At 47.9% G+C, this 26,375-nt stretch overlaps 1 protein-coding gene across 1 annotated transcript in view; it reads right to left on the bottom strand.

The window, feature by feature from the left end:
• LOC119862630 (sodium/nucleoside cotransporter 1-like) overlaps positions 1–26,375 on the bottom strand; it is a 59,492-nt gene that overhangs the window by 26,113 nt on the left and 7,004 nt on the right. Inside the window, exons 2-12 of the mRNA XM_038419640.2 lie at positions 24,872–24,957; positions 24,712–24,797; positions 21,413–21,504; positions 20,646–20,835; positions 7,629–7,770; positions 6,270–6,383; positions 5,163–5,240; positions 4,683–4,763; positions 4,034–4,114; positions 3,473–3,598; positions 1,653–1,783 (exon numbers count right to left, since the gene is read on the bottom strand). Coding sequence (XP_038275568.1) covers positions 1,653–1,783; positions 3,473–3,598; positions 4,034–4,114; positions 4,683–4,763; positions 5,163–5,240; positions 6,270–6,383; positions 7,629–7,770; positions 20,646–20,835; positions 21,413–21,504; positions 24,712–24,797; positions 24,872–24,940 — 1,190 coding nt within the window. The 5' untranslated portion in view covers positions 24,941–24,957. The remainder of the gene's footprint in view (positions 1–1,652; positions 1,784–3,472; positions 3,599–4,033; positions 4,115–4,682; positions 4,764–5,162; positions 5,241–6,269; positions 6,384–7,628; positions 7,771–20,645; positions 20,836–21,412; positions 21,505–24,711; positions 24,798–24,871; positions 24,958–26,375) is intronic.

Below are 26,375 nucleotides of genomic sequence, written 5' to 3' on the forward strand. Positions count from 1 at the left end.
ATGGTCTTGCAGTGAAAGAGAGTCACAAAGGACTCAGGTTTCAGAGTAGCAGCCGTGTTAGTCTGTATTCGCAAAAAGAAAAGGAGTACTTGTGGCACCTTGGAGACTAACAAATTTATTAGAGCATAAGCTTTCGTGAGCTGCATCCGATGAAGTGAGCTGTAGCTCACGAAAGCTTATGCTCTAATAAATTTGTTAGTCTCTAAGGTGCCACAAGTACTCCTTTTCTTTTCACAAAGGACTCATATTTCTTGAGATGGCCTCTCCCTGGCTAGCTGATTACATCAGCTTGTTTATGTCTCAGCTATGCACTGCTGAAACAATCCAGGCAAGTCAATGGAAAACCATCAAACTATAAACATCACAACCACATGGCAGTGACCAGGAACGACAGGGCAGCGAGGGGCTTGGCCTGTCTGGGAACAGAGACAAAGGACTGAATCCGTGTCTTACAGTGTGGGGAAAGACTGCATCCATTCACTGAGGCACTACCTTGATGAGCGGGATGCTTCCTGTACTGAGCCCTGCCTCCTTGGGGCCAGCAAGTGCTGCAGAAGACCGAACTTTGGGGTGAGAACTTAGGAATGGGAACTCATTGCAAGTGTAGGCCCAAGGTCGCAGTTATGATTTTGTTGTTTGTAACCACTAGTTTCCATCACTCATACTTGTTTCTGTTTGAATCTCTATTCTCTCTTAGATACATTTCCTTTTTTTTTTTTTTTTTTTTACTATAATTGTCCTCAAGTGCTCTGTGTGGTATAGGACTGGTAGGCTGACTAGGGGACATTGCTCCTTTGGGACCAGAGGGTCTGGGATTTCTGTGGGTATCCAGTGATCGGAGCTGGACACCACAGGGGGACACTTTAAAAGGACTTGGGGGCTGGGGTGCATCGATTGTCAACCTGCAGGGTGAAGGCAGGGCTGGTGTAGCCCAGAGGAGAATGTTTGTTTGAGTCGGAACCCAGTGTTCACAGCACAGTGCAGGATGAAGGGGCAGATGAGGTGGTTATCTGGTGTGTTGGGAGGGAGCATTGTTCGGGCGACATGCTGCAGGGCGTGAGGCAGGGCTAAGCACAGCATGGGAGTGACATGTCTGCAAGGTGCGGGAAGCCAGGCTGGCCGGGTTGGTCAAGGACAGTTGTGCCAGGGTAGGGCAGGTTCGGGGCAAGGCAAAGTAGGGCATGGCCAGGTTCAGGATATGGCAAGCAGCAAAGAGGGGGGCAGGCAATATGGGGCAGGGTAGGCAGCACAGGGAAGGGTTGGGCAGAGCAGGACAAGGCAGTGCAGTGAAGGGCAGGTCCAGACTGAGCAGGGAATGGAAGGGTGGGGCAGGGCCAGGTGGGGCAGGGAGCGCAGGGAAGGGTTGGGTGGGTCAGGGCAGAGAAAGGTAGGGTGTGGCAGAGCCAGGCTAGTTGGGGAAGGGCCAGGCAGAGCAGGGAAGGGCAGTGTGGGGCAGGGCAGGACAGGGAAGAGCTGGGGGCAAGGTCAGGCTGGGGGGGGGCAGGGCCAGGCAGTGCATTGTGGGGCTGTGACACTTCTCAGGGCATCCAGGACTGTGAGTCACCTTGTTGCCACCTGCCCCTAGAGCAAGGGAGTCTCGCCTGTGCCAGCTGGGTGTTAGCACCCCCTGCCCCGAGCTCCGCATCACTCACCCTCTACTGAGCTTCACGCCTTCCTTGCTCTTGAATTTGGACTCTTCCACTTCCGGATAGACCAGCTTGGCCATGGCGAGAGCACAGGGCGCAGCCATCACAGAGGCAGCGATCAGCGAGGAGGGATCAATCTGCAGCACACAAGGCAGGGACGTTCCCAGTGGTCAGCCCTGGCAAAGCGTGTGCAGGAGTGCCTGCCAGCAAGATGCATGGGCACCCCCGTGCCCCCAGCTCAGAGGGCGCGGAGCACACTAACACTACAGGGACCCTGATGTGAGTGGCAGGTGAGCAGTGACAGGATAACCACGGACACCCCTAGTTCTCACCATGGCTAGGAAGGGAGTTGTCAGCTGGGTGATTCCTCCACACATTCTGCGCCCAATTGCTCAGCCCATTCCTAGGGCCTGACTGCATACGTCCCACCCCCAGCCTCAGCTCAGCTGCCCCAAGGACAAGAATGGCAGCAACTGGTGCTTACAGGCTTCAAGTTGGGCATCCAAGAGACCCCATTCTGGATCTCCAGTCAGCTTCAAGAGGGGACCTGGCTAGCATGGCTTTTGGTTAGAGCTAGGCTTGGGTGAGCCCCCTAGATCTGAGCTCTGACCCTAGCTGTGCATCTCCAGGGCCCATCTACACCAAAGGAATCCAGGTGACACAGTCTCCTAGCCCTGGCACATGCAGTTCCCAAACACAGAGATCAGATATTCTGCCCACACAGGTCAGAGCAAGGGGAACTCTGTACCATACCTGCCAGCACAGACACAGACTGTGGCACACAATAGTTTAGTCTTTTGGGGTATGTCTACACTGTAATGAGACACCTGGGGCTGGCTTTGGGCTTGCAGGGCGTCAGCAAAGGGGCTATGTAATTTCAGTGTACACATCAAGCTCTGCCACCCTCAGGGTCCTAGAACCCAGGCTTCAGCCTGAGTCCAGATGTCTACACTGCCATTAACCAGCCCCGCAAGCCTGAGTCAGCTGGCACGGGGGTCTAATTGCAGTGTAGACGTACCCTTGAAGGCTGTAATACTTTGGTCTAATTCCGGTTGCTGAGTTTCGCAAGGAAGTAGCCTGTGATAGCGGACAGCCTAGGTGGGCTGGCCTCAGGCTCTATGCCACCTTGGCCTTGCTCAATGCAGCCTCCGTCCCATCCTCAGGGCTGAGCCCACACTGAGAGGAGCCAAAGAAATCCATGGAATGCCCCCATGGAATGGGCTTGCTGGCTGTCTTGGCAGGGCTGTGGATGGGTGCCATTCGGGTGCCATTTAGGTTCATCTGGGGAACTTTACATCTGGCTGAGGGCAGGTCTGTCTCCTATCTGCCCCCCAGCCCCTTTGCCTCCCCATGGCAATTCTTTTGCCAGTCCCCCTACGTGCTAAGACCCCAGCGCAGACACTATGCTGCGAGAAGCCTAGGCCCAGATATTGCATTGCCACCTTTCTAATTGCTGGTAACCGGACCCTGAAGACCCCATCCCTGCCCCACCTCTTCCCCCAAGGTCTCGCCCCTTCTCTGCTTTTTCCCCAGTCCCCGCCCCCTTCTCCACCTCTTGCCCCCAAGGCCCTGCCCCCATTGCTCGCTGGATTGTCTCAAGGAGCCTGCCTGCAGGTAGGAGGTGGCTGGCGCTGAGCAGGGGCTGGTGCAGGATGATCCGGCTCCTCTCTCCATCCCATGGTAACCGGACTTTTGGTTCAGGTGCCATTTACCAGGCACCTGGCCACCCTAAATGGTGCCCGGACACAGAAGCCAAAAATCGGTCTGCCCGGATAGCGATGCCTGCACTGAGGCAGGGGAGTCTGGGTGCTGACGGCTGCGCTCACCCCAAAGGACATGTAGGCTCCCATCACGCTGCCGGCGATGGTGGCGAAGCCCCCGGTCATCACTGCATGAACTTCTGAGAGTGTCATGTCCGCCAGGTAGGGGAGGACCAGCAGTGGGGCCTCTGTCTGCACCACAGGAAAAGGCAATGAAACTCCAGCCGATTTGCAGAACAAGAGATGCCTCCCTGGCCAGCTGTGCCCTGGGCAGAGGGGGTTCACCCCACAGTGTTACCCCAGGGGCTCATGTATCCCCAGGGATCTGGGGGAAGTCTAAGCGCATCCTCTGGAGTCGTGAGCAGGCTAGCGTGGTCCATAGCACACACTGCAGCAGGGCCTCCCAAGAGCCTGCCCTCTGACAGGGGAAATGGGACATGGGGCCTGGCTTCCATCATAGGGCTGAGACATGCATCTCCAAAGGGACTGGGAGGGACCTAGAGGCCACAGGCAGAGAGGGAGGGGGGACTCTGCCCCTTGCTGGGGAGTGGGGATGAGGTGTTTGGTGGTCATGTCCTGGTGCTTCCCAGCCTGAGGGATGCTGAGTTGCCTCCCAGCAGCTCTTACCTGTCCTACAAAGATGTTTCCTGCCACGCTGAGGGTCTCGGTGGGCGTAGTACCCATGGTGATTTGCAGCAGCCAGGAGATCTGCAGGGAAGCAGGCAGGGCTCAGCCTCAGGACAAATCCAGGACATTTCACAAAGGCTTTGCCGCCCCGTGGCCAGACCCTGCCCGGCTGTGGGCCCAGATCCAAGACGTGTGGCTGAGGCAGAGATGCAGGAATGAGTACTCTGGTACCAGGGCTTTGCACAAACCCACAGGAGCTCCCGAGAGCTTGGGACAGCCTCTCTGGGGCTGAGTCCTATGTTAATACAAAGTTTCCAGCCATGTGTTCCCCTTTCATAAGGAGTCCTGCTGCCCCAGCCTGCCAGTGCCAGGAGCTCCTGGGACATGGGTGGGTGCCGCACTGTGAGCTGGGGCTCCTAGCAAGCTGGCTAAACCAGGTACCCTTTCAGACATAGCCCTGGCAAGGGCTCCACCCACCAAAGTCTAGGTTATTTCAAGGGGGAACAGGGAGACAGGCTGGGTAGTGACATGAACACTGGGGCACCAAGACCTGTACAGCCTCATGCAACAGGTTGGAGGAGCAGGCCCTACCATCAATCCCCCCTTGTACTAGAGCTGCAATCCCCCAAGACCCAGAGCTGGGTCTTACCTTCAGGATAAGCCACTGCATGAGGCCAATGTAGTAGAGAATGGACATCACACAGCTGAAGAACACAACAATCGGTAAAGCCTGTGGGCAGAACACCAGCGCACAGGGTCAGCACGGGGGCCCAGCAGGGCTTGCTGGGAGCCCATGGCAGAGCATAGGCTGAAGCCCCACATCTCGCCCCAGTGCCTGCAGCTGGGCATGGCATGGAGCAGAATCACAGAGCACAGAATAGTCCACAGGATGGCCCATGAGCCCAGGGGTCCGGCAGTGCTAGGGCTGCATGCCAGGTAGAAGGGGGATCTCACAGTACCAGCTCTCACCGTAGGCACAGAATGGCAGAATGAGAGCCAGGGCTGCTCTGCACCTAATGCCCCCTCCCCTGGGCGGTGCCAATGGCCTCTCCCTGTAGGCCTGGCAGGGTAATCCAGGCCAGAGGAAAGCTAGTTCCTCCCACTGTCCTCCCACGAACCACGTGCTGACCTGAAAGGCAAAAGCCTCCTTGATCAGTTTGTCCCCAAAGACGAAGCTGGAGCCAGCGGTAGTGTAACTCAGGAAGATCTGTGTGGGAAGATGATACATGTTGGGGAGCAATGCCCAGGAGAATATGCCATAAGGCCTCCTCAGCTGTGACCGTCACAGGGAAACCCTGCAAGCCCTCTCCCTTACACAGTGCTCTAGCCCTGCCTGGGGATCACAGCAACAATCCATCCTGCCCCAGTGAGCACTGCATGGCATGGGGAAGCCTCTAGTGCCTCTGCCCTGGACAGAGTGGAGGAGGGGGAACTGGAGGAGAGCGAAGAGTGTAAGGGAGGTGTCAGTGGCCTGACAAATGATCTGGAGGCAAGGGCTCCAGCAGCCACCAGGGGCTTCATGGCAGTGTCGCAGTTGGGGTCTCTGTGGCAAGGAGTCAGGCCCAGATAAAGGGAACAGGGTGGGAGGCTGCCTCCTGGGTGCCAGGATAATGAGGGCCAGGGGAGCCCCCACTTACTGACAAGCTTATGGGAACCAACATGAGAGAAGGGCCAGCGCCTGTGGGGCCCCAGGACAGAGGGAGCTGCTTTCTGCTAACACTGAACAAGAAACTTTACTAGTCCTAGCCCTAGAACTGTTCAGCCTCCCTCTGCTTTTCTGCACCACTCCTGTCCAGAGCCAGGCCCACTCCTTGCCCGGCTTCCTGCTACAGTTAAAGGAACAGCTTGTCATGCCAGGTCCCCATGATGGCCTGGCCAGCTCCCTTCAGTGGGCCTGGCCTGCAGGCTATTAGCCAACACCAGCTTAAACTTCCATCTCCTGAGCAATAAAGAATAGTTAGAACCTAGCCCCATGCCTGCTTACCTGGCCCCACCTCCACTCCAGCCCATCCTCCACTCCAGCCCCAGCCTTACCTTGATCTTCCACCCCCTCCCCTTTCCTCCCCACCTCCATATGCAACCTCATCCCAGCCTCACCCCCATCCCCAACCACCCCATTCCCACCTCCACACGCATCTCCATCGACTCCAAACACGCCCATCCTACCTCACCTCCATGCCCTCTCCCCGCTCCACCTCAAACCTCCCCCACCATCTAGCCCCAGAGCACTCAGTACCTGGATCTGATTGCCAAGCCACTGGAATGCTTCAAATCCAGGATCCGTTCTGATTATAAAGATGCCAAGAACAAACTCCAGGCCAAGGCCCCAGAAGACAGCTCTCCAAGGCACCTGGGACCAAGACCAAAGCAGTGCCCTATGTATTGAGTCCCATCATCTTCCCACTCCAGCCTCTAGCCTCTGTTAATCATATCAGACTCCAAGCCCCACTGTCATTTCATGGGAGGAGCCAGCAGGCACTTAGCTGCTATGGTGATGGGTGCCATAGAAACCCCTTGATAGACAACAGGTAGGACAAGGTGAGGGATGTGAGCATTGACCCCACCATGCTGGGCTGAGGGAGCCTCTTGCAAGATGCACTTCCCCCTCTTCTCTGAAGGGGTCCCTCCAGTCCAGAGTGAGCTCCCACCTCTGTTTGGCTGACCAGGCCCCGCCCAGTTAGAGGCAGGGCTTTCTGAATATCCCATGGGCTCTAGTGCACTCTGAAAAAGTGGGCTAAGGAGGTGGAATGGGAGGAAACCAAGGGGCAGACAGAGAGAGAGCAGAGGAAGGGGCCAGGGAGACAGGCAACGAGATGATGCAAATCAGGGAATGGGTGCCAGGGGAACAATCCCTCCATGTAAGGACACATCACCCTTTGCACACATGCCAGGCTCACTCTCAGAGGAGCTTTCCTGTCAATGGCCCTGCACCACTATGACCCATAGCAGAGCCTGACCCTACTGAACAAGAAACGGGTTGGGGGGGCAGAATTACAAAGGTATTTAGGCACCTAATGTTGCAGCTAGGAATGTTGCAGTGGGATTTTCAAGATTACCTAAACAGGTGAGGTTAAAAGTCAATAATAGTTGGGCGCTGAATTCACTTAGGTGCTTTGTAAACCCCACTAGGTGCCTAGCTGCATCTAAGGGTGCCTGACCCCCTTGTAACTCTGGCCTGAGGTCAGTAATTCTGTCCCCACTGTGGGTGGAGGTCGATGGGGAATTTATTGCCCAAGCTCAGAGGCGTGTCACCCGGAGAGCCAGAATCTGGGCTCAGGAGTGGGTGGCCTATGCTTTGTTCTCTGGCCATGCTGCCGCTCTGATCTCTGCCAGTGAGCTCTGCTGGCTGGGCACCCTCCCCCTTTTCCACTGGTGCCCCAGAGGCTTCTTCTATGGGGCACCAGGAGATAACAAATGCAAACAGTACAAGAGGGTGCATGCTCCCAGAGACAACCTCTGCCTTCAGCCCCTAGGACAAGCCAGAGCTGAGCTGGTCAGGGAGACCTTCCCATGGAGAAGCAGCATCTGCAGCATTGGCTCAAGCCAGTCCTTCCTGCATGGAAGTACAGAACCCAAAGGAAACACATCCACTTACTGCAGCATGGTGTTTGGAGCAGGCAAAGAGGAACAGAACAAATGCGCAGAGGCCAGCAAATGAAATCAGCTGCTCTGGCCTTTTGGAGGTGTCCAGAACCAGCCATGTGACCAGACCGACCAGAACGGCCAGCCAGAACACCCTGCAGGGGAAGAACCAGACAGCAAGTTGGCCAGGTGATGTGGCTGCAGGAACTCCTGGGAGCATGAGGATAACTTCTCCCCCTCCAGTGAGATGACAAGGGCTCAGTGCCAGCAATATGCTGCAGACACCCTACTTGTCCCTCACCACACATGATCACATCCTGTCCCCAACCTGGCCCAATGCCAGCAGCTGGTTGAAGTTAGCCCCAAGGAGGAGGGAGGTCATGTTGAATGGCTGAGGAATATTCCTACAGGAGCCTGCCATCTCCTCTGGTTGGAGACAAAGACCCCCAGCTGGTCAGAGCAGTCTGCAGTGCAGAAGGCTCCGGGGTGCCTTGCTATCACTAAGCTCTCACAGCAGCATCCGTGGGTGACACTTTCTACCATTCATGGCTGGTAAGGAGACTCCTTCCCAACCTGGCAGATGATGACTTGGCCTCAGCAATATAAGATCCTGCTCCGGTCAGCGTTGAGTCGTGCCGGAATGCTGCTCTGGCACTTTCCTAAGATTCCGAACAGCATTGTGATACTTCTGTTGGACCCGGTCCAAGTGGCTCCTTTCCCTCCATGGCTGCAGAGCATCCTCCAAGCTGTCAGGTGCGGATACCAGGCCCAGGTGGAGACTGCTCGGTGGCGGGTCAGCACAGAGGGAGCCAGGATGCTGCAGCCAGGACCTGGCAATTCATTATGGTGCTGGCCAATATTGGGAGCTGGGTAGTGGGGACACCTGGACAGCAGAACCCCTCACAGGGAGCAGGAGCCACGAAAAGGTAGGGGGATGCGGGATGGGATGGGCTCTGTGGGGAGTCACCCTGCTCCCTTGGGCTTCTCTCAGCACCCTGCACTGTCCTTATCCCCCGCTCTGCCCAGCTCCCCCACTACCATCCAGCTTCTGCTCCCTACCGGGGCCTCCCACTGACTTGTGTTCCAGCACTTGTATTTTTAGGACTCCAACACTGGCTCAGGTACCTATCAGCTGTTAGCATGACATAGACCTTAGGCAAAATCATGGAGAGGTTGACATGAGATGCACTCAGTAAAAAAGTTAAGGGTGGCAGCATAATTAATTCATAGATTCACAGATTCCAAGGGCAGAAGGGACCAGAGCTCGTCGAGTCTGACCTCCCGTATAGTACAGTTCCAGAGAACTTCCCCAAAATAATCCCTAGAGCAGATCTCTTAGAAAAACATCCAGTCTTGAGTTAAAACATGTTAGTGATAGAGAATCCACCATGATCCTTGGTAAATTGTTCCAAAGGTTAATTACTCTCATTGTTAAAAATTTACATCTTATTTTCAGTCTGAATTTGTCTAGCTTCAACTTCCAGCCATTGGACGGTGTTAGACCTTTCTGTGCTAGATTGAAGAGCCCATTATTAAATATTTGTTCCCATGTAGGTACTTATAGACTGTGATCAAGTCACCTCAACCTTCTCTTTGATAAGCTAAATAGACTGAGCTCTGTGAGTCTCTCACTATAGGGCAGATTTTCTAATCTTTTAACAAGTGTCATGACTTTTCTCTGAACTCTCTCCAATTTATCAAAATCCTTCTTGAATTGTGGACACCAGAACCAGTATTGTAGCAGTAGTCACACCAGTGACAAAGACAAAGGTAAAATAATCTCTTTTCTCCTACTCAAGATTCCCCTGTTTACGCATCCAGGAATGACATTAGCCCTTTTGGTCACAATGTCGCACTGGGAGCTCATGTTCAGCGGATTATCCACCACACCTCCAAGATCTTTTTCAGAGTCCCTGTTTCCCAGGATAGAGTCTCCCATGCTGTAAGTGTGGCCTACATTCTTTATTCCTAGATGTATTCATTTACATTTGGCCATATTAAAACATACATTGTTTGCTTGTGTCCAGTTTACCAAGCAATCCAGATCAATCTTGTATTAGTGACCTGTCCTCTTTGTTATTTACCACTCCCCCAATTATTGTATCTGCCAACTTTATCAGAGATAATTTTATGTTCACTTCCATGTCATTCTCTATTTACATTTACATTGAGACCTAACAGTTAGCCAGCTTTTAATCCATTTAATGAGTGCCATATTAATTTTGTCTTTCTAGGTTTTTTAATCAAAATGTCATGTGGTACCAAGTCAAATGCCTTAAAAAAGTCTAATTATATTGCATCAACACTAGTACCTTTGTCAACCAAACCTGTAATCTCAGCAAAAAAAAAAAAAAAAAGATATCAAGTTAGTTTAACAGGATCTATTTTCCATAAGCCAGTGTTGATTGGCATTAATTACATTACCCTCCTTTATTCTTCATTAATCAAGTCTCGTTTCAGCTACTCCATTATCTTACCCATGATCAATGTCAGGCTGACAGGCCTATCATTATGGGACTCATCCTGTTTAACCTTTTAAAATACTGGCACAGAATTAGCGTTCTTCCAGTCTTCTTGCACTTCCCCAGTATTCCAAGACTTATTGAAAATCAACATTAGTGGTTCAACGAGCACCTCAGCCAGCTCCTTCAAAGTACAGATACAAGTTATCTGGACCTGCTGATTTAAAAATGTCTAACTTTAGTGGTACTGTTTAACATCCTCCTCAAATAGTAGTGGATTGGAAAGAGTGTAATCATCATCATCATCGATGTTAGACCTATGACATCTGTTTTTTCCCAAATACAGAACAGAAATATCTCTTGAACACTTCTGCCTTTTCTGCATTATTATCAGTATTGCTGCATTTCCACATGGTAATGGACCAATACCATTGTCAGGATTCTTTTTGCTCCTGATATACTTTAAAAACTCCTTATTATCCTTAATTCTGTTGACCATAGATTTTACCTTGTGTCCCTTTGATTCTGCTGGAATGGAAAGAGTGTTCTCACCACCACATGATGAGACTATATCATGTTTTCCCCCAGATACAAAACAGAAATATTTATTGAACACCTCAGCCTTTTCTGCATTATTATTGATAATTCTACCATTTCCATCTAGTAAAGGACCAATACCATTGTCAGGATTCTTTTTGTTCCGAATATTGTTTTAAAACAACCACTTTCTTATTGTCCTTAACTCTTCTGGCCATAGATTTTTCCTTTTGTCTCTTGACTTCCCTTATCAATTTTCTACATTTCCTAGCTTCTGATTTATATTTATTACCATCAACTTCCCCTTTCTTCCATTTATTTATCTATCTATATTATTTTTTTAGCTGCCTTCATTACCCTTCTAAACTATGTCAGTTTTTTTAACCAGTATGGCCTTCTTCAGTGATGGGATTGTGGATTTTTTGGGTCTCTAGTAAGGTGGTTTTAAACAGTTCCCAATAAGCATTCACCTTTTTCTGGTTAAATTTAAATTTCTCCCAACTGATTTGGCTCATAATTATTTCATCAGTGTTGTGAAATTGGCCCTTTTAAAGCACCAGGTATATATATATTACTTATTTGGACTTTATTCTGCTTGCACATTATAAATGTGATCAAGTCATGATCACTTGTCTAAAGTACCATTAATTTTCAGTTCTGTGATCAGTTCCTCTTTACCTGTCAAGACAAGGTCGAATAAGGAATTCCCCCGTGTTGGCTGCAACACTTTTTGAGTTAGGAAACTGGCATCTATAATGTTTAGAAATTCCAAAGGTGTTTTAGAACTGGCAGCATGAGACCTCCAGCATATTTCACTCAAACTGAAGTCTGCATGATCACATGGCTTTTCTTCCTACATATTGAAGATAGGTGCGTAAAGAGATGGCCATTCTGTTTCCTAGTCATTTAGTGGTTTGTAGCAAACACCAACTAATACCCCATCTTGTGCTTTATCTATTAGGACACTGATCCATACATATTCAAAATAATTTTCTTCTGAGTTATCAGTGACTTGGAAACAGGTAATCTCATTTTTGACATAGAGGGCCACTCACCCTCCCGTTTTGTCCACTCCATAATGATTGCTTTTCACATTCCAATCATGGGAATTATCCCACTAGGTTTGAGCAATACCAACAAAATCAAATTTATGATCATAAATGAGCAATTCCAATTCTTCTTGTTAGTTACCCAGACTCCTAGCACTGGTATTTAGGTAATCTAAGAATGTCTTCTCTTCATGTTCTTTGATCCTTGACTAATTTTGTTCTCAACATCTTGATTCTGTGCTAAATAAGTTCTCATATCTTCCCTCTATTTTAATACCTGTCAACATGTCTTTATGGATAATAGATCTGGTCAAACAAACTAGTCATCATTTTTTGATGAGATCACAAGTTTTGTGAACTACTTACATGCAGTGTTGCCAATTTAGTGATTGTTTGGAAATTTGAATTGAAATTGAAACATTAATACACACTTTAAAAGCATATACAGTGTATGATAAAATACGTGTATCTGAAAAAGTATAATAGATTTGAAAAGTATGAACATAGACTAGCTTCCTTGTACAGCTGTTTACGACAATGTCAGTGCATTCATTTCGATGATGTTGGCCAACCTAATAATTTCAAATTATGATTTGTAAGCAAAGTCTAAATGAGCTCTCCCTGACAGCTAGTGATGAGCTGGGGGCTTGGGGGAAAGGCTTCAGGACCAGATTGTATTTACATTCACACCTAATCTACCTAGGTTTCCAGCAAACAGAGCTGTGTTGCCCAAGTGATAGATTTTGGCTGGGGTTGGGTTACAAATCACTTGATTGTGGGAGGGAAGGTGTAATGAAATGTTGTTATTCTTATTGTACGAGTAAAGGGCAGTAGAACTGTACTTAGCCTGTGTTGATTGAGGGCAGAGAGAGAGAGAGAGAGAGAGAGAGGGTGGGGACAGGTGTTTTGCTTGATGGTCTGCCTGAGTCACAAGTACTATTAGACCTGCCCCTCTCCACTGTTTAAAGACAGAGCTGATTAGGCTCCCTAGATAGTCTTTGTTTTGTTAAGTGATCACTACAGCTGAAATCACTGATGATCAGGTCTAAGTGCTTAGACCTGCTGTGGGACAGTGTTTCTGTGGAAGAGACGGCCCAGTCTGCACTAGAAGCGAAGTTCCCCCACTGAGAGCTCAGCTAAAATCACTGAGAGCTTAAAATCACTTAAGAGACCAACTCGCAGATGTCACAGTGGCAGATGGCCGCAGAAGGTAACGGCAGGGCCATTGGCAACAGAGTGATGGAATGAACAGCAGCACAACAAATAACAGTGGCCAGAGCGAACAGTGAGCAGCTGGAGGAATGAGCAAGGTGCCTTCTTGCCCCCCACCTGGGAGATGAACTCATGTGAAAGCACCTCTGAGTCTCCACTGACCAAGGACAACACCGGTGAGTGTTAATGAGGCTGTTAAGAATGTTGGAGACACAACACAGTTCATGCAAACAAACATGGCTGTGGCATCATACTTTCTATTTAAGCAAGAGATACCACACACTACAAACTGGAGGCCAATGTTAAGTGCATTGTCACTTGTTCATCCTGAAGTTGAACACTCGTTCCGAACAAGACCAGCAAATGCTCACTATCTTTCTGCAAGAAACTCAACTGACTGGTTAGACACATGTGGTGCAACAGTGAAAGACTCAGCAGTTGAAAAAGTGAAGAACTCTCTCACCACATTCAAAAAATGTGCATACATGGCTGTTGAACGCACCAGTGCAAATGGTCATCAAGTATTAAGTCATTGTGTAAGTTATCTTGATGTCAGTGGTAGGCCAATACATGCATTTCTAGATGTTCAGGTCATAGAAGACAGATTGGCTGCATTTGTGACAATCCACATCTTAGAAGAGTTAAATGCTTGTCAATGGGACCCCAAACAGATGGCTGCTTGTGCATTTGATGGAGCTGCAAACTTCTCTGGAAGACATGGTGGAGCACAAGCTTTGCTCAACGAAAAGTGTAACCCTAATCTCTCCTAGACATACTGCAGAGGCCATCTACTCCAACTAGCGCTAGTACAAGCTGCAGACTCTTCAAAAGACATTTAAAAAGCTATAAATGTAATGTCTTCATTATATTCTTTTTTCAGCAAGAGTCCAAAAAGACTGAATATCTTGGAAAATATAGAAGATACACTAGGACTGAAGTTCAAATTAGTCCAACCTGGGAAAACCCTCTGGCTTTCTCATGAGCGATCCTTGGCTGTTGTCTTAAAATTACTCCAGCCATTATTACTGGCTTTGGAAAGTACCTACCAAGATGGGATGGATCTAAGTAGTGAGGCTGGTGGATTACTTTTGTTACTACATTCAGAGAAGACTATTGCCATTCTCTCTCTTGTAAGTCTACAGTTGAAACCACTTGGGTCACTAAACAATGCCAACCAGGCATTTGCTACAACAGTAGCAGATCTTTGTCCAGCAATAGAAGCTACATTTGGATCAATCAGAGAGCTATCCATTGAAAAAGTACTGAAAGAAGCAAAGACAGACAGCTGCAGTGGCACAGGAGCTAGCAAACAGAGCTCTAAACAGGGGAGTTTGAGTGGGAGTTCTGTTGGAGGAGAAGGTAGTTGTACTTGGTTTTGTATTTTTAGTATTTGTATTTGTGTGTGTGTGTAGGGGTTTTGTGCTGGGAGAGCAGCTGAGCCTGATTAGGGGGTGGGGCTTTGTGCTGAGAGAGCAGCTGAGCCCTGCCTAGGGGGTGGGGCTTCTGACTAGGGGCCCTATAAAGGTAGCCAGCCAGTCAGGCAGTGGCACAGACAGCTGCAGTGGCACAGGAGCTAGCAAACAGAGCTCTAAACAGGGGAGTTTGAGTGGGAGTTTGGATTGTGGTGCTTGTTTGGGGTTTGCTTTTGCTGGGGGGTGTGTGGTCTTTTTGGTGTGGCTTGTGTTTCCCAGATTAACAGGATTTAGGTGGGAAGGAGATGACAGATACAGAGGCAGCTGTGGGAGTGACTCCTGTAGTGAAAGACACATTGAGGATGACTGGATGTGGAAGCTGTGGTATGTACATGATCCTGGAGGGGGGAACCGGTAAGAGTTTTGTCTGCATGAAATGCCATCTGATAGAGCTGATGGAGGAAAAGATCCGAGGTTTGGAGATGCAGGTGGAAAGTCTGGTTGAGTTTAGGAAGGGGTTTGAGCAGATGATGGAGCAAAGATATGAGGTATCTGAAGGGAAAAGCTCAGACTCACAGATGGAACCAGGGCTGGGGAATTTTGAGGAGAGACTGGATGAGGAAAGTGGTCAGTGGAAACATGTGACTCAAAGAACCAGGCAGAGGAAAAGACGGGCTAGTGAAGGAGAAATAGAGCTTAGGAACAAGTTTGCAGAGTTGGAAAATGAAGAAGGGGCTCAGCAGGTACTTGTTGAAGGTGGAAGGGTAAGGAAGAAGAGAAGAGAGGCTAGCCCTATAGAAAAAGGGGAAGAGTCAAGGGAGACTACACCAAATATGAGCCCCAGGAGGATACAGGATGGGTTGAAGAAGATTGTAAGGGAAAATAGGAATGGAAAGAACTTGCAGCCAGAGGGAACAGGGGAGACACTGGAGAATAGCACTGTCGCCAGGAAAAGGCAGGTCTATGTGATCGGGGACTCTTTATTGAGAAGAATAGACAGGCCTGTAACTAGAGCTGATCCTGAGAATAGAAGGGTGTGCTGTCTTCTGGGTGCTAAGATACGGGATGTAGACCTGAGGTTGAAAAGGATCCTAAAGGGAGTGGGAAAGAATCCCCTAATTATCCTTCATGTGGGAACAAATGATACGGCTAGATTCTCGCTGGAAAGTATTAAGGGAGACTATGCTAGGCTGGGGAAGATGCTTAAGGAAATTGAGGCTCAGGTGATCTTTAGCGGGATCCTTCCTGTTCCTAGAGAAGGGCAACAAAGGTGTGACAAGATTATGACTGTCAACAGATGGCTTAGGCAGTGGTGCTATAAGGAGGGCTTTGGGATGTATGACCACTGGGAGGCATTCATGGACAGAGGTCAGTTCTCTCGGGATGGACTTCATCTCAGTAGGGAAGGAAATAGACTTCTAGGATCGAGGCTGGCACAACTGATAAAGAGAGCTTTAAACTAGGAATTGGGGGGAGATGGATGGGAGATGTCCAGAAAATCTCCACGCCAGATTTTAGCATTGAGAGGGAAGCAGATGAAGTAAGAATGGATACAGCCGTGGGTAGGAGAATGTATATAAGGAGTGAGGGCGGTGTGGATACTAGTCTAATAGGTTATACTGGATGTAGAATGACTGTGCCTAATAGGGTACAAAATGTGAGTGAGGCCAAACAGCAAAAATTAAGATGTTTGTACACCAATGCGAGGAGTCTAGGTAACAAAATGGAGGAACTAGAGCTACTGGTGCAGGAAGTGAAACCAGATATCATAGGGATAACAGAAACATGGTGGAATAGTAGTCATGACTGGACTACAGGTATTGAAGGGTATGTGCTCTTTAGGAAAGACAGAAACAAAGGTAAAGGGGGTGGAGTAGCATTGTATATCAATGATGAGGTAGAATGTAAAGAAATAAGAAGCGATGCAATGGATAAGACAGAGTCTGTCTGGGCAAAAATTACATTGGGGAAGAAAACTAGTAAAGCCTCTCCTACGATAGTGCTTGGGGTGTGCTATAGACCTCCGGGATCTAATTTGGATATGGATAGAGCCCTTTTTAATGTCTTTAATAAAGTAAATACTAATGGAAACTGCGTGATCATGGGAGACTTTAACTTCCCAGATATAGACTGGAGGACCAGTGCTAGTAATAATAATAGGGCTCAGATTTTCCTAGATGCGATAGCTGATGGATTCCTTCATCAAGTAGTTGCTGAACCGACTAGAGGGGATGCCATTTTAGATTTAATTTTGGTGAGTAGCGAGGACCTCATAGAAGAAATGGTTGTAGGGGACAATCTTGGCTCAAGTGATCATGAGCTAATTCAGTTCAAACTAAATGGAAGGATTAACAAAAATAAATCTGCAACTAGGGTTTTTGATTTCAAAAGGGCTGACTTTCAAAAATTAAGGAAATTAGTTAGGGAAGTGGATTGGACTGAAGAACTTATGGATCTAAAGGTAGAGGAGGCCTGGGATTACTTTAAATCAAAACTGCAGAAGCTATCGGAAGCCTGTATCCCAAGAAAGGGGAAAAAATTCATAGGAAGGAGTTGTAGACCAAGCTGGATGAGCAAGCATCTTAGAGAGGTGATTAAGAAGAAGCAGAAAGCATTCAGGGAGTGGAAGATGGGAGGGATCAGCAAGGAAAGCTACCTAATTGAGGTCAGAACATGTAGGGATCAAGTGAGACAGGCTAAAAGTCGAGTAGAGTTGGACCTTGCAAAGGGAATTAAAACCAATAGTAAAAGGTTCTATAGCCATATAAATAAGAAGAAAACTAGAAGGAAGAAGTGGGGCCGCTTAACACTGAGGATGGAGTGGAGGTTAAAGATAATCTAGGCATGGCCCAATATCTAAACAAATACTTTGCCTCAGTCTTTAATAAGGCTAAAGAGGATCTTGGGGATAATGATAGCATGACAAATGGGAAGGAGGATATAGAGGTAGATATTACCATATCAGAGGTAGAAGCGAAACTGAAACAGCTTAATGGGACTAAATCGGGGGGCCCAGATAATCTTCATCCAAGAATATTAAAGGAATTGGCACCTGAAATTGCAAGCCCATTAGCAAGAATTTTTAATGAATCTGTAAACTCAGGAATAGTACCGGATGATTGGAGAATTGCTAATATAGTTCCTATTTTTAAGAAAGGAAAAAAAAGTGATCCGGGTAACTACAGGCCAGTTAGTTTGACATCTGTAGTATGCAAGGTCCTGGAAAAAATTTTGAAGGAGAAATTAGTTAAGGACATTGAAGTCAATGGTAAATGGGACAAAATACAACATGGTTTTACAAAAGGTAGATCGTGCCAAACCAACCTAATCTCCTTTTTTGAAAAAGTAACAGATTTTTTAGATAAAGGAAATGCAGTGGATCTAATTTACCTAGATTTCAGTAAGGCATTTGATACCGTGCCACATGGGGAATTATTAGTTAAATTGGAGAAGATGGGGATCAATATGAACATAAAAGGTGGATAAGGAATTGGTTAAAGGGGAGACTGCAACGGGTCCTACTGAAAGGCGAACTGTCAGGTTGGAGGGAGATTACCAGTGGAGTTCCTCAGGGATCGGTTTTGGGACCAATCTTATTTAATCTTTTTATTACTGACCTTGGCACAAAAAGTGGGAGTGTGCTAATAAAGTTTGCAGATGATACAAAGCTGGGAGGTATTGCCAATTCGGAGAAGGATCAGGATATTATACAGGAGGATCTGGATTACCTTGTAAACTGGAGTAATAGTAATAGGATGAAATTTAATAGTGAGAAGTGTAAGGTTATGCATTTAGGGATTAATAACAAGAATTTTAGCTATAAGTTGGGGACGCATCAATTAGAAATAACAGAAGAGGAGAAGGACCTTGGAGTATTGGTTGATCATAGGATGACTATGAGCTGCCAATGTGATATGGCTGTGAAAAAAGCTAATGCGGTTTTGGGATGCATCAGGAGAGGCATTTCCAGTAGGGATAAGGAGGTTTTAGTACCGTTATACAAGGCACTGGTGAGACCTCACCTAGAATACTGTGTGCAATTCTGGTCTCCCATGTTTAAAAAGGATGAATTCAAACTGGAGCAGGTACAGAGAAGGGCTACTAGGATGATCCGAGGAATGGAAAACTTGTCTTATGAAAGGAGACTTAAGGAGCTTGGCTTGTTTAGCCTAACTAAAAGAAGGTTGAGGGGAGATATGATTGCTCTCTATAAATATATCAGAGGGATAAATACAGGAGAGGGAGAGAAATTATTTTAGCTCAGCACCAATGTGGACACAAGAACAAATGGGTATAAACTGGCTACCAGGAAGTTTAGACTTGAAATCAGACCAAGGTTTTTAACCATCAGAGGAGTGAAGTTTTGGAATAGCCTTCCAAGGGAAGCAGTGGGGGCAAAAGATCTATCTGGCTTTAAGATTCTACTTGATAAGTTTATGGAGGAGATGGTATGATGGGATAATGGGATTTTGGTAAGTAATTGATCTTTAAATATTCAGGGTAAATAGGCCAAATCCCCTGAGATGGGATATTAGATGGATGGGATCTGAGTTACCCAGGAAAGAATTTTCTGTAGTGTGTGGCTGGTGAATCTTGCCCATATGCTCAGGGTTTAGCTGATTGCCATATTTGGGGTCGGGAAGGAATTTTCCTCCAGGGCAGATTGGAGAGGCCCTGGAGGTTTTTCGCCTTCCTCTGTAGTATGGGGCATGGTTGACTTGAGGGAGGCTTCTCTGCTCCTTGAAGTCTTTGAACCATGATTTAAGGACTTCAATAGCTCAGACATGGGTGAGGTTTTTCATAGGAGTGGGTGGGTGAGATTCTGTGGCCTGCACTGTGCAGGAGGTCGGACTAGATGATCAGAATGGTCCCTTCTCACCTTAGTATCTATGAATCTATGAAAAAGTACTGGAAGAAGCAAAGACTTCAGTCCAGAAGTTGACTAATGAAGGCATTTATATTAAATCCTTAAGTGAAGGGGACAAGAAGTGTTTGTTAAGACAACTGAAAAAGTACACAGACTTGATTCTTAAAAATCTACAACAGCGACTTCTAGATTCTACTCAACCTCTACATTGCTTTTACAGATCCCTGTCCTATAAAACACCAACAGTTGAGTAGAGTGAGGCACTACCAGCAATGGGGCTGCCATGTGCTCAGGACAGAATAGAGAATTTGAACACAGAGTGGAATATTATATGACAAATGAATGAAGATTTGACTTCAACTTCTTTTTTACCATCACTAGTGGCTCAACCTGATCTTTATGCTACGTTTCCTGGGCTGAAAGAAGTAGGAATTCATCTCTTGCTACTCCCAATCACAACAGCTACAGTTGAGCTTTCTTTTTCATCATTGAAGAGAATTTTGTGTTTTGAAAGAAGTTGCCTTCTGCCTGATCATGTGAATGAACTAATGAGCATATCAATTGAAGGAATGGAAGTGCTGGACACATGAGAAGCCACCAAAGATGAATGCATTGCATTCAAGAAGTTCATTAACAGAGTTGTGCAAAATTATAACAAGAAACCAAGAAGGATGTAGATGTAGTGCTTCATAGAAGGCTTGAGTAGCCAACTTTAATTTGTGTGATGATTTTAAAATCTAATAAAATAGTCATGAAATATTTTTCAGTTTTTACTATGGTGCCATACAGCCCACCTTCACCCTCACGGTCTCACCCCTCATCAGCCCTGACCCCATCCTGCTGTAAATTTGAACCCCCCGTAATTTCAATTCCTGGAGAAAACACTGACTTGATCAGTCTGTAAGTGCCTACATGGCAACAAGTAGCCTGACCAAAGCCAATGAAACCACTGGGGTGCATCAGGACCACTTGTGTGAGCGAGGGTTGCACAGCAAGGCAGGAAAGTCCAGGGATTACCTGTACTGTCCCGGGCACATGGACCAAGGTGGGATGTTTTCTCTTTGAGCAAATACCCCATGGTGGAGACCAGCTTCCATCAAGGAAGAGATTGTTTGAAGAGACAACCAAGGGGATTGTTTGAAGAGACAACCAAACTGCAGCCCTTCCGATCAGTATGGAGAGGCACAGTTCATGTTATCACAATCCTATTTAGCGGCTGTCAGATCCCTCCCCAGAGAGGTCTCTAGGGCCATGTCTGTGTGGGAATGCGTGCCAGCATGTGTCTGCCAGCTTCAGCACAGCCCCCAGCCCTGGAGTCCAGCGTAGGCCCAGTTAGCATTTGCTCCATGTGTGCACACCAGCCCAGCTCTCCCATGCCCATCGGGTGTGTGTGTATGCACTGACGTGACGGAGACCCAATGCACCTGGTGAAACATGCAGCCCAGAGGAAAGTTGCTTTCTGGTGGATAATGTGTTTATTGCCAGACTCACCATTTTAGCCATGGCCAGGACTTCAGAAAGCATTTCCAACAGGGGCTCAGAAGCTTCTTCAGCTTGGCTCCACAGTGTTTCTGAATGAAGCCCCAGCCCACGAAGAAGATGACCAGACCAGTGATAACAACCAAGGCGATGGCTCGCTGGAAGTCCAGCCAACAGGCTGTGATGAAATAGGCCAAGTACGCTGAGGAAAAGCAGGGCAGAGGCAGTGAGCAGCTTCAGGGGCCTGTGGGCAGACTCAATTCTCACAAACCCTCCTTGGTCTCCAGCTATTCCTCCCCCATCCCTCACCACACAACCTCTACCACTGCAGAGCAATCCCACAGCAGTCAAGTGAGCTAGTTTATGGGCTTATAGTGACCAGCCATTCCTGGGGGCTGGAGGGACTGACAGGAAGGCAGAAGTAGAGATCTCTGCATGTTCACCAGGCGGGGTAACGGGGGAACAGGGTCATGCTGTTCCAGGACTAGAGATGCCTGAACTCCCCATGAGGAGAAGGTGTGACCAGGAACAACGGGGTCAGAATGACAAAGGCCCACTGCAGCTGGAAAGATTTGAGATGAACTGGGCTCAGGTGCAACCTTTGTGACAAGGGGTGGACCCCACCCTTGCTTGGGACATGGAAATCCAGACTCGCCCGAGGCCCAAGGCCTGGAGAACATGCTGAGGGGGTGAGTCCACTTGGCTGAGGAGGGGCTCTTGGTTCTAGTGTCTCTGATTCCCAGGGAGGATCATGTTGTGAGAGGGCCTGACAGTCTCACCTGCACACAGGAGGCCCAGGAAAACCTTCCGGAGCACCTTGCTGTGAGCCTTACATACCCTTCTGGCCCGCGACACGGGCCGTGCTGCACGCCTGGGGAGATGCAAACAGAGACACCAACGTGCATGCAGGGTGCTTGCCGAGCAAAGCTCCCCTGATTCAGGAGCCACTTGTGCCCAGCAGGAACTGCAGGATCCGGTGCGGCCTGTTCACACCCATGTATCCTAACTGGCCTCCCAGCTGCAGACAGACACATAAAAACCTCCAGCCTTCCTGGGATTTGGGGAAAGATGCCTCCCCACTACTGCCCTGCAGTCCAGGGAACAGTGCCCTCCAGAGGCGCCGACTCCATGGGGGCTCTGGGGCTGGAGCACCACAGAAAAATAGTGGGTGTTCAGCACCCACCAGTCACCCACTGATTAGCTGTTACTTCAGCAGGTCCTGCCGATCAGCTGTTTGGTGGTATGTGGGAGGGGGTAGAGAGGAGGCAGGAAGAGGCGGAGCGAGGGTGGGGCCTTGGGAGAAGGGGCGGGGTGGGGGTGGGGCCTCAGGGTGGAGCACCCACCCGGAAAAATGAAAGTAGTGCCCTTGACTGCAAGCTCAGCAGAGCTTTTCTGCTGACTGCAGTTAATACAGCCCTTCACATCCCTTATGGTGAGCCAAGCCCTTGTACTGTGGGTGAGGGACAGCTATCATTTATCTGTGTTCCTGATAAGATAACTGGGCACCTGTACAAGGCCATTGCAGCAGAACTCCCTAAAAGAACAAAGACCCAGCAGCTTTGCCATACAGCCCCTTGGAAGGAACATGCCAGATCATCTGCTTCTGTGACAGGCATCAACCTGTTGCTGGTAGACCACATTTAGAGATCTATGATTGCTGCTGCTCCCAGAACAAAGAGAGACGGCTCTTTAGCTTCTGCAGTGTGGGCGAGCTGTGGAAATACTGTAGTTTGTCGAGGTCGAGGGGCCTGGAATAGGACAAGGCACTAAGGGTTACTGTCTCCGATAGCTTGGTGCAGGAGAACAAAAACTCATTTTGGAATTTCAAGGACAGAAAATGTTACTTTTTGAAACTGAACTTCAATATATTGACAGAAGGCTGCTTCAGCCCACAGAAGCTCCCTAGACACAGCTGAGTTAATCGCAGTGCAAGAAGTGGTTGGGAATGAGTGACAGGGGATGGATCACTTGATGATTACCTGTTCTGTTCATTCCCGAGAGTGGCCAGTGCCAGGGCACCCTGGCACTGGTCACTGTCAGAAGACAGGATACTGGGCTAGATGGACCTTTGGTCTGACCCAGTAGGGCCGTTCTTATGTTCTTATGCTGAGAGAATGGTAAGTTAAAAATCACAACATTAAGAAATAAATTTTAAAAAATGGAATTTGGGAGGAGGTTGGTGGCCAGGCTGTTGGTGGGAAACCAGGTGTGTATGCCTCTGAAATGTTCAAATGTATGGTGAGTGGAGTGGGCTGGTGAGCTACCAAGATAGCCCTGAAAAATACACCCTTCCCCAAAATGTGACTACAGACATGGAGTTCCAGCTACATGAAAAGTTTGCAGCTATCAGCCCCCAGGATTGGGTCAGAATTCATGAGCGAATCAACAGGGTGCTGCATTAGCATCCACATGGCTTAGCGTCTCCCCACGGCTTCTGATGCAGCCTGGTAGGATGGCGTGCAAACACCTGGAATGGAACTCCACAACCATCCCCCTTCTCCCCCTGGCAAATTTCTGAACTGACTTCAAACGCCCAGTCGTATTTGGGATTAATGATTTCGTCACCCATGGAATGCATGGACTACATTTAACAGAAATGGACTACGTATGAAAACAGACATTTGAATCACTTCCCCCTCCCTCCAACCATACAATTCAGTCTTTTCAGGCAGCTCATTACACCATGGGGTTGGTACTGAGTGGTGTACATATGGGGAAGGTAATATATGGTTCTTATTTTAACAAACTAGAAAATACTAGCAAAAATGGGCACCTTCCCAAGAGAGATTCCTTTTGACATGCCTGTTTTACTGCTGGCATTTCCTGGTCACCATTTGGAATTCCATTGTTGGGGGCAGGAACAATGTGCTACTAGCAGCTACATGCTGCTATCCGGGGCTTATAAACTTTTGGCATTGGTTCATGGAGTGGAAATCTCTCCCATTCCCATATTAATAAAAAGAAAAATGAACCCAGAAACTTACCAGACTCCGGGGCAGCTATCCCTCGTCTGTTTCTGCTGCCAGCTCCGTGGTGGGCTGTTCCTCCAAAGGGCATCAAAAATCTCCTCTGAGTATGGCCCCAGTATGCGCTGCAGCTGTTCCTGTGGCAAAGCCTCCTCTAGGACTAGCTTCATCAGCAGAATCACTTCATTTGCCTCATTCAACAATTCCCATGCTGGCTTCTGAGGCCACCGGGGCCTTCTCCCAGCTGACCAGGTCATCAAGCACCACTGGTGGTTCAGTGCTCAACACAGTCCCCATCATACTCAAACTCATCATAGGAAGGGCATGATGCTGGTGAGTTGCCAGAGGTGCAGCTGTAGTCCTGGTTTTCTGGTACTCATTCTTGAGCCCCTTCATCTGTTCCCCATACTGGTCGCTGGTCGGTAAATTTCCAACACTACCAGCTTCTTTTCTATTTGCTGGTATACGTGGGCATTCCAGTACTCTTACAAAAATCAGTTGTTTTGCAGACCTAGTACCAGAGACTAACCAATATCTGGCTCTGGCTGTCTCCTGTGACCATGATGCTGTGCACTTTCTGGTTGGTATCCATTGCAAACACAGACTGCTCTGTGCTCTCCTAAGGTGTATTTGCAGCTTGGCAGTCAGAATAAAACAAAAGGGTTAACAATAAAGCTGCTGTACTAGAACAAGGGGAGGTGCTTCCGTTTCCCTTGAGTCGATTAATTATTCTTGGGAGAGAGAGGACAAAGGAAGTTGGCCCATAGCATTGTGGGATACTTTTGGCGGACTCCAAGAACCCGAGTCCAAGGGGTGTTGCATCCACACTACAAAACGACAGGCCTCGAACCCTGGGCCCCACCTTGACTCCGGCTCAGACCTTCCATCTTCATGGGGTCATAGGACCATGGCCCTGAGGCCGAGAGATTTGTGTGTAGATGGAAGAGGGGTTAGGGTTTGAGCCTGAGTCTGAGCCTGGGCTTACCTTGCAGTGTAGACATACCCAAAGTGGTTGTGTGCTAATCTCTGGTTTACTGTTGTGTTTGCAGTGTGTGTGTTTTGGTTAATGGGAGCTGTATGGGGAGCAGTGACAGTTCCTGGGGTTACTATACCTCCAGAAGTTGGGGCGTTCAGCTCTCTCCTCTCTGTTGTTCTCAGGAGGCGGATTCTGTGCTCCCTCAGGGAGTCCTTCTTCTTCCTGTAAAACTTCCTGTTAGTCAGTGTTCTCAAAGCAGGTCCAAAGGCCAGTGCAGAAGAAAAGGGAAGATTTACCATGGAGTCGAAAGCTGTGTTCTCTAAGCCCTTCTCCAGGTCACCGAGTGAAATTCTGACATCCTCCATATCTAGATGTGCTCCCGCTACAATACAAACTCAGGAATTAGCTGGATGCCCCGCAACAGTGCATCTTGTGAAGGAATGATGCCATGAGCACCATCTGGTTTCTGAGCTGGGAGGCAATAGCCGTTTGCTTCCCAAGAGTGGGGAAACCCTGAGCTGCTTCCTTGTTTTGGACCCAAGGGAGAGAAGCCCAGAGCTCATAGATTTAAGGCCAGAAGGGACCATTTTGATCATCTAGTCTGACCTCCTGTATAGCACGGGCCAGAAAACCTCCTGAAATAATTCTTAAATCAATCTTTTAGAAAAACATCGCATCTTGAGTTAAAAATTGTCAGTGATGGAGAATCCACCATGACCCTTGGTAAGCTGTTCTAATGGTTAATGACTCTCACTGTTAAATGTATGCCTGATTTCAGTCTGAATTTGTCTAGCTTCAGCTTCCAGCCATTGGCTCATGTTAGACCTTTGTCTGCTAGATTGAAGAGCTGATTATTAAATATTTGTTCCCCATGTAGGTACTTATGGACTTTGATCAACTCACCCCTTAACATTCTCTTTGTTAAATAAATAGATTGACCTCTTTGAGTCTGTCACTAGAGGGCAGGTTTTCCAATCCTTTAATAATTCTTATGGCTCATCTCTGAACCCCTCTCCATTTTATCCACTCCTCTTGGAATTGTGGGCACCAGACCTGGACACAGGATCCCAGCACAAGTAGCACCAGTATCAAATACAGAGGCAAAATAATCTACTACTTGACATTCCCCTGTTTATGCACCCTAAGATCCCATTGGCTCTTTTGGCAATATCATCACACTAGGAGCTCATGTTCAGCTGATTATCCACCATGACCCCAAATCTTTTTCAGAGTCTCTGCTTCCCAGGATAAAGTCCCCATCCTGTACGTATGGCCTGTATTCTTTGTCCCCAGGTGTGTCCATTTATATTTATCCATCGGGTTCCTGAGCTGGGAAAGTATGACCTTACGCATCCCTTTATTCACACCCTACACACTACTGTAATGATAATTGTATAAAATACCCGCCTTGTGAACTATCATTTGAAAACTATTAATGCACTGGTGAATAATATCATTGTAAATATATGTAACAACATTTAGATACAACAAATCTTGCGTCTTGGAGGGGATTAGACTACATGACCCTTGTAGTCCCTTCTAAACATATGGTTCTATATGTGAAGTTATAAATTCTCTCAGGGTATGTCTACACTACGAAATTAGGTCGAATTTATAGAAGTCGGTTTTGTAAAAAGCGTTTTTATACAGTCGAGTGTGTGTGTCCCCACACAAATGCTCTAAGTGCATGTAGTCAGCGGACTGTGTCCACAGTACCGAGGCAACCGTCGACTTCTGGAGCTTTGCACAGTGGGTAGCTATCCCACAGTTCCCTCAGTCTCCACCGCCCATTTGAATTCT

The sequence above is a fragment of the Dermochelys coriacea genome, chromosome 10 (assembly GCF_009764565.3).
Source record: "Dermochelys coriacea isolate rDerCor1 chromosome 10, rDerCor1.pri.v4, whole genome shotgun sequence".
Taxonomy (NCBI): Eukaryota; Metazoa; Chordata; order Testudines; family Dermochelyidae; genus Dermochelys; species Dermochelys coriacea.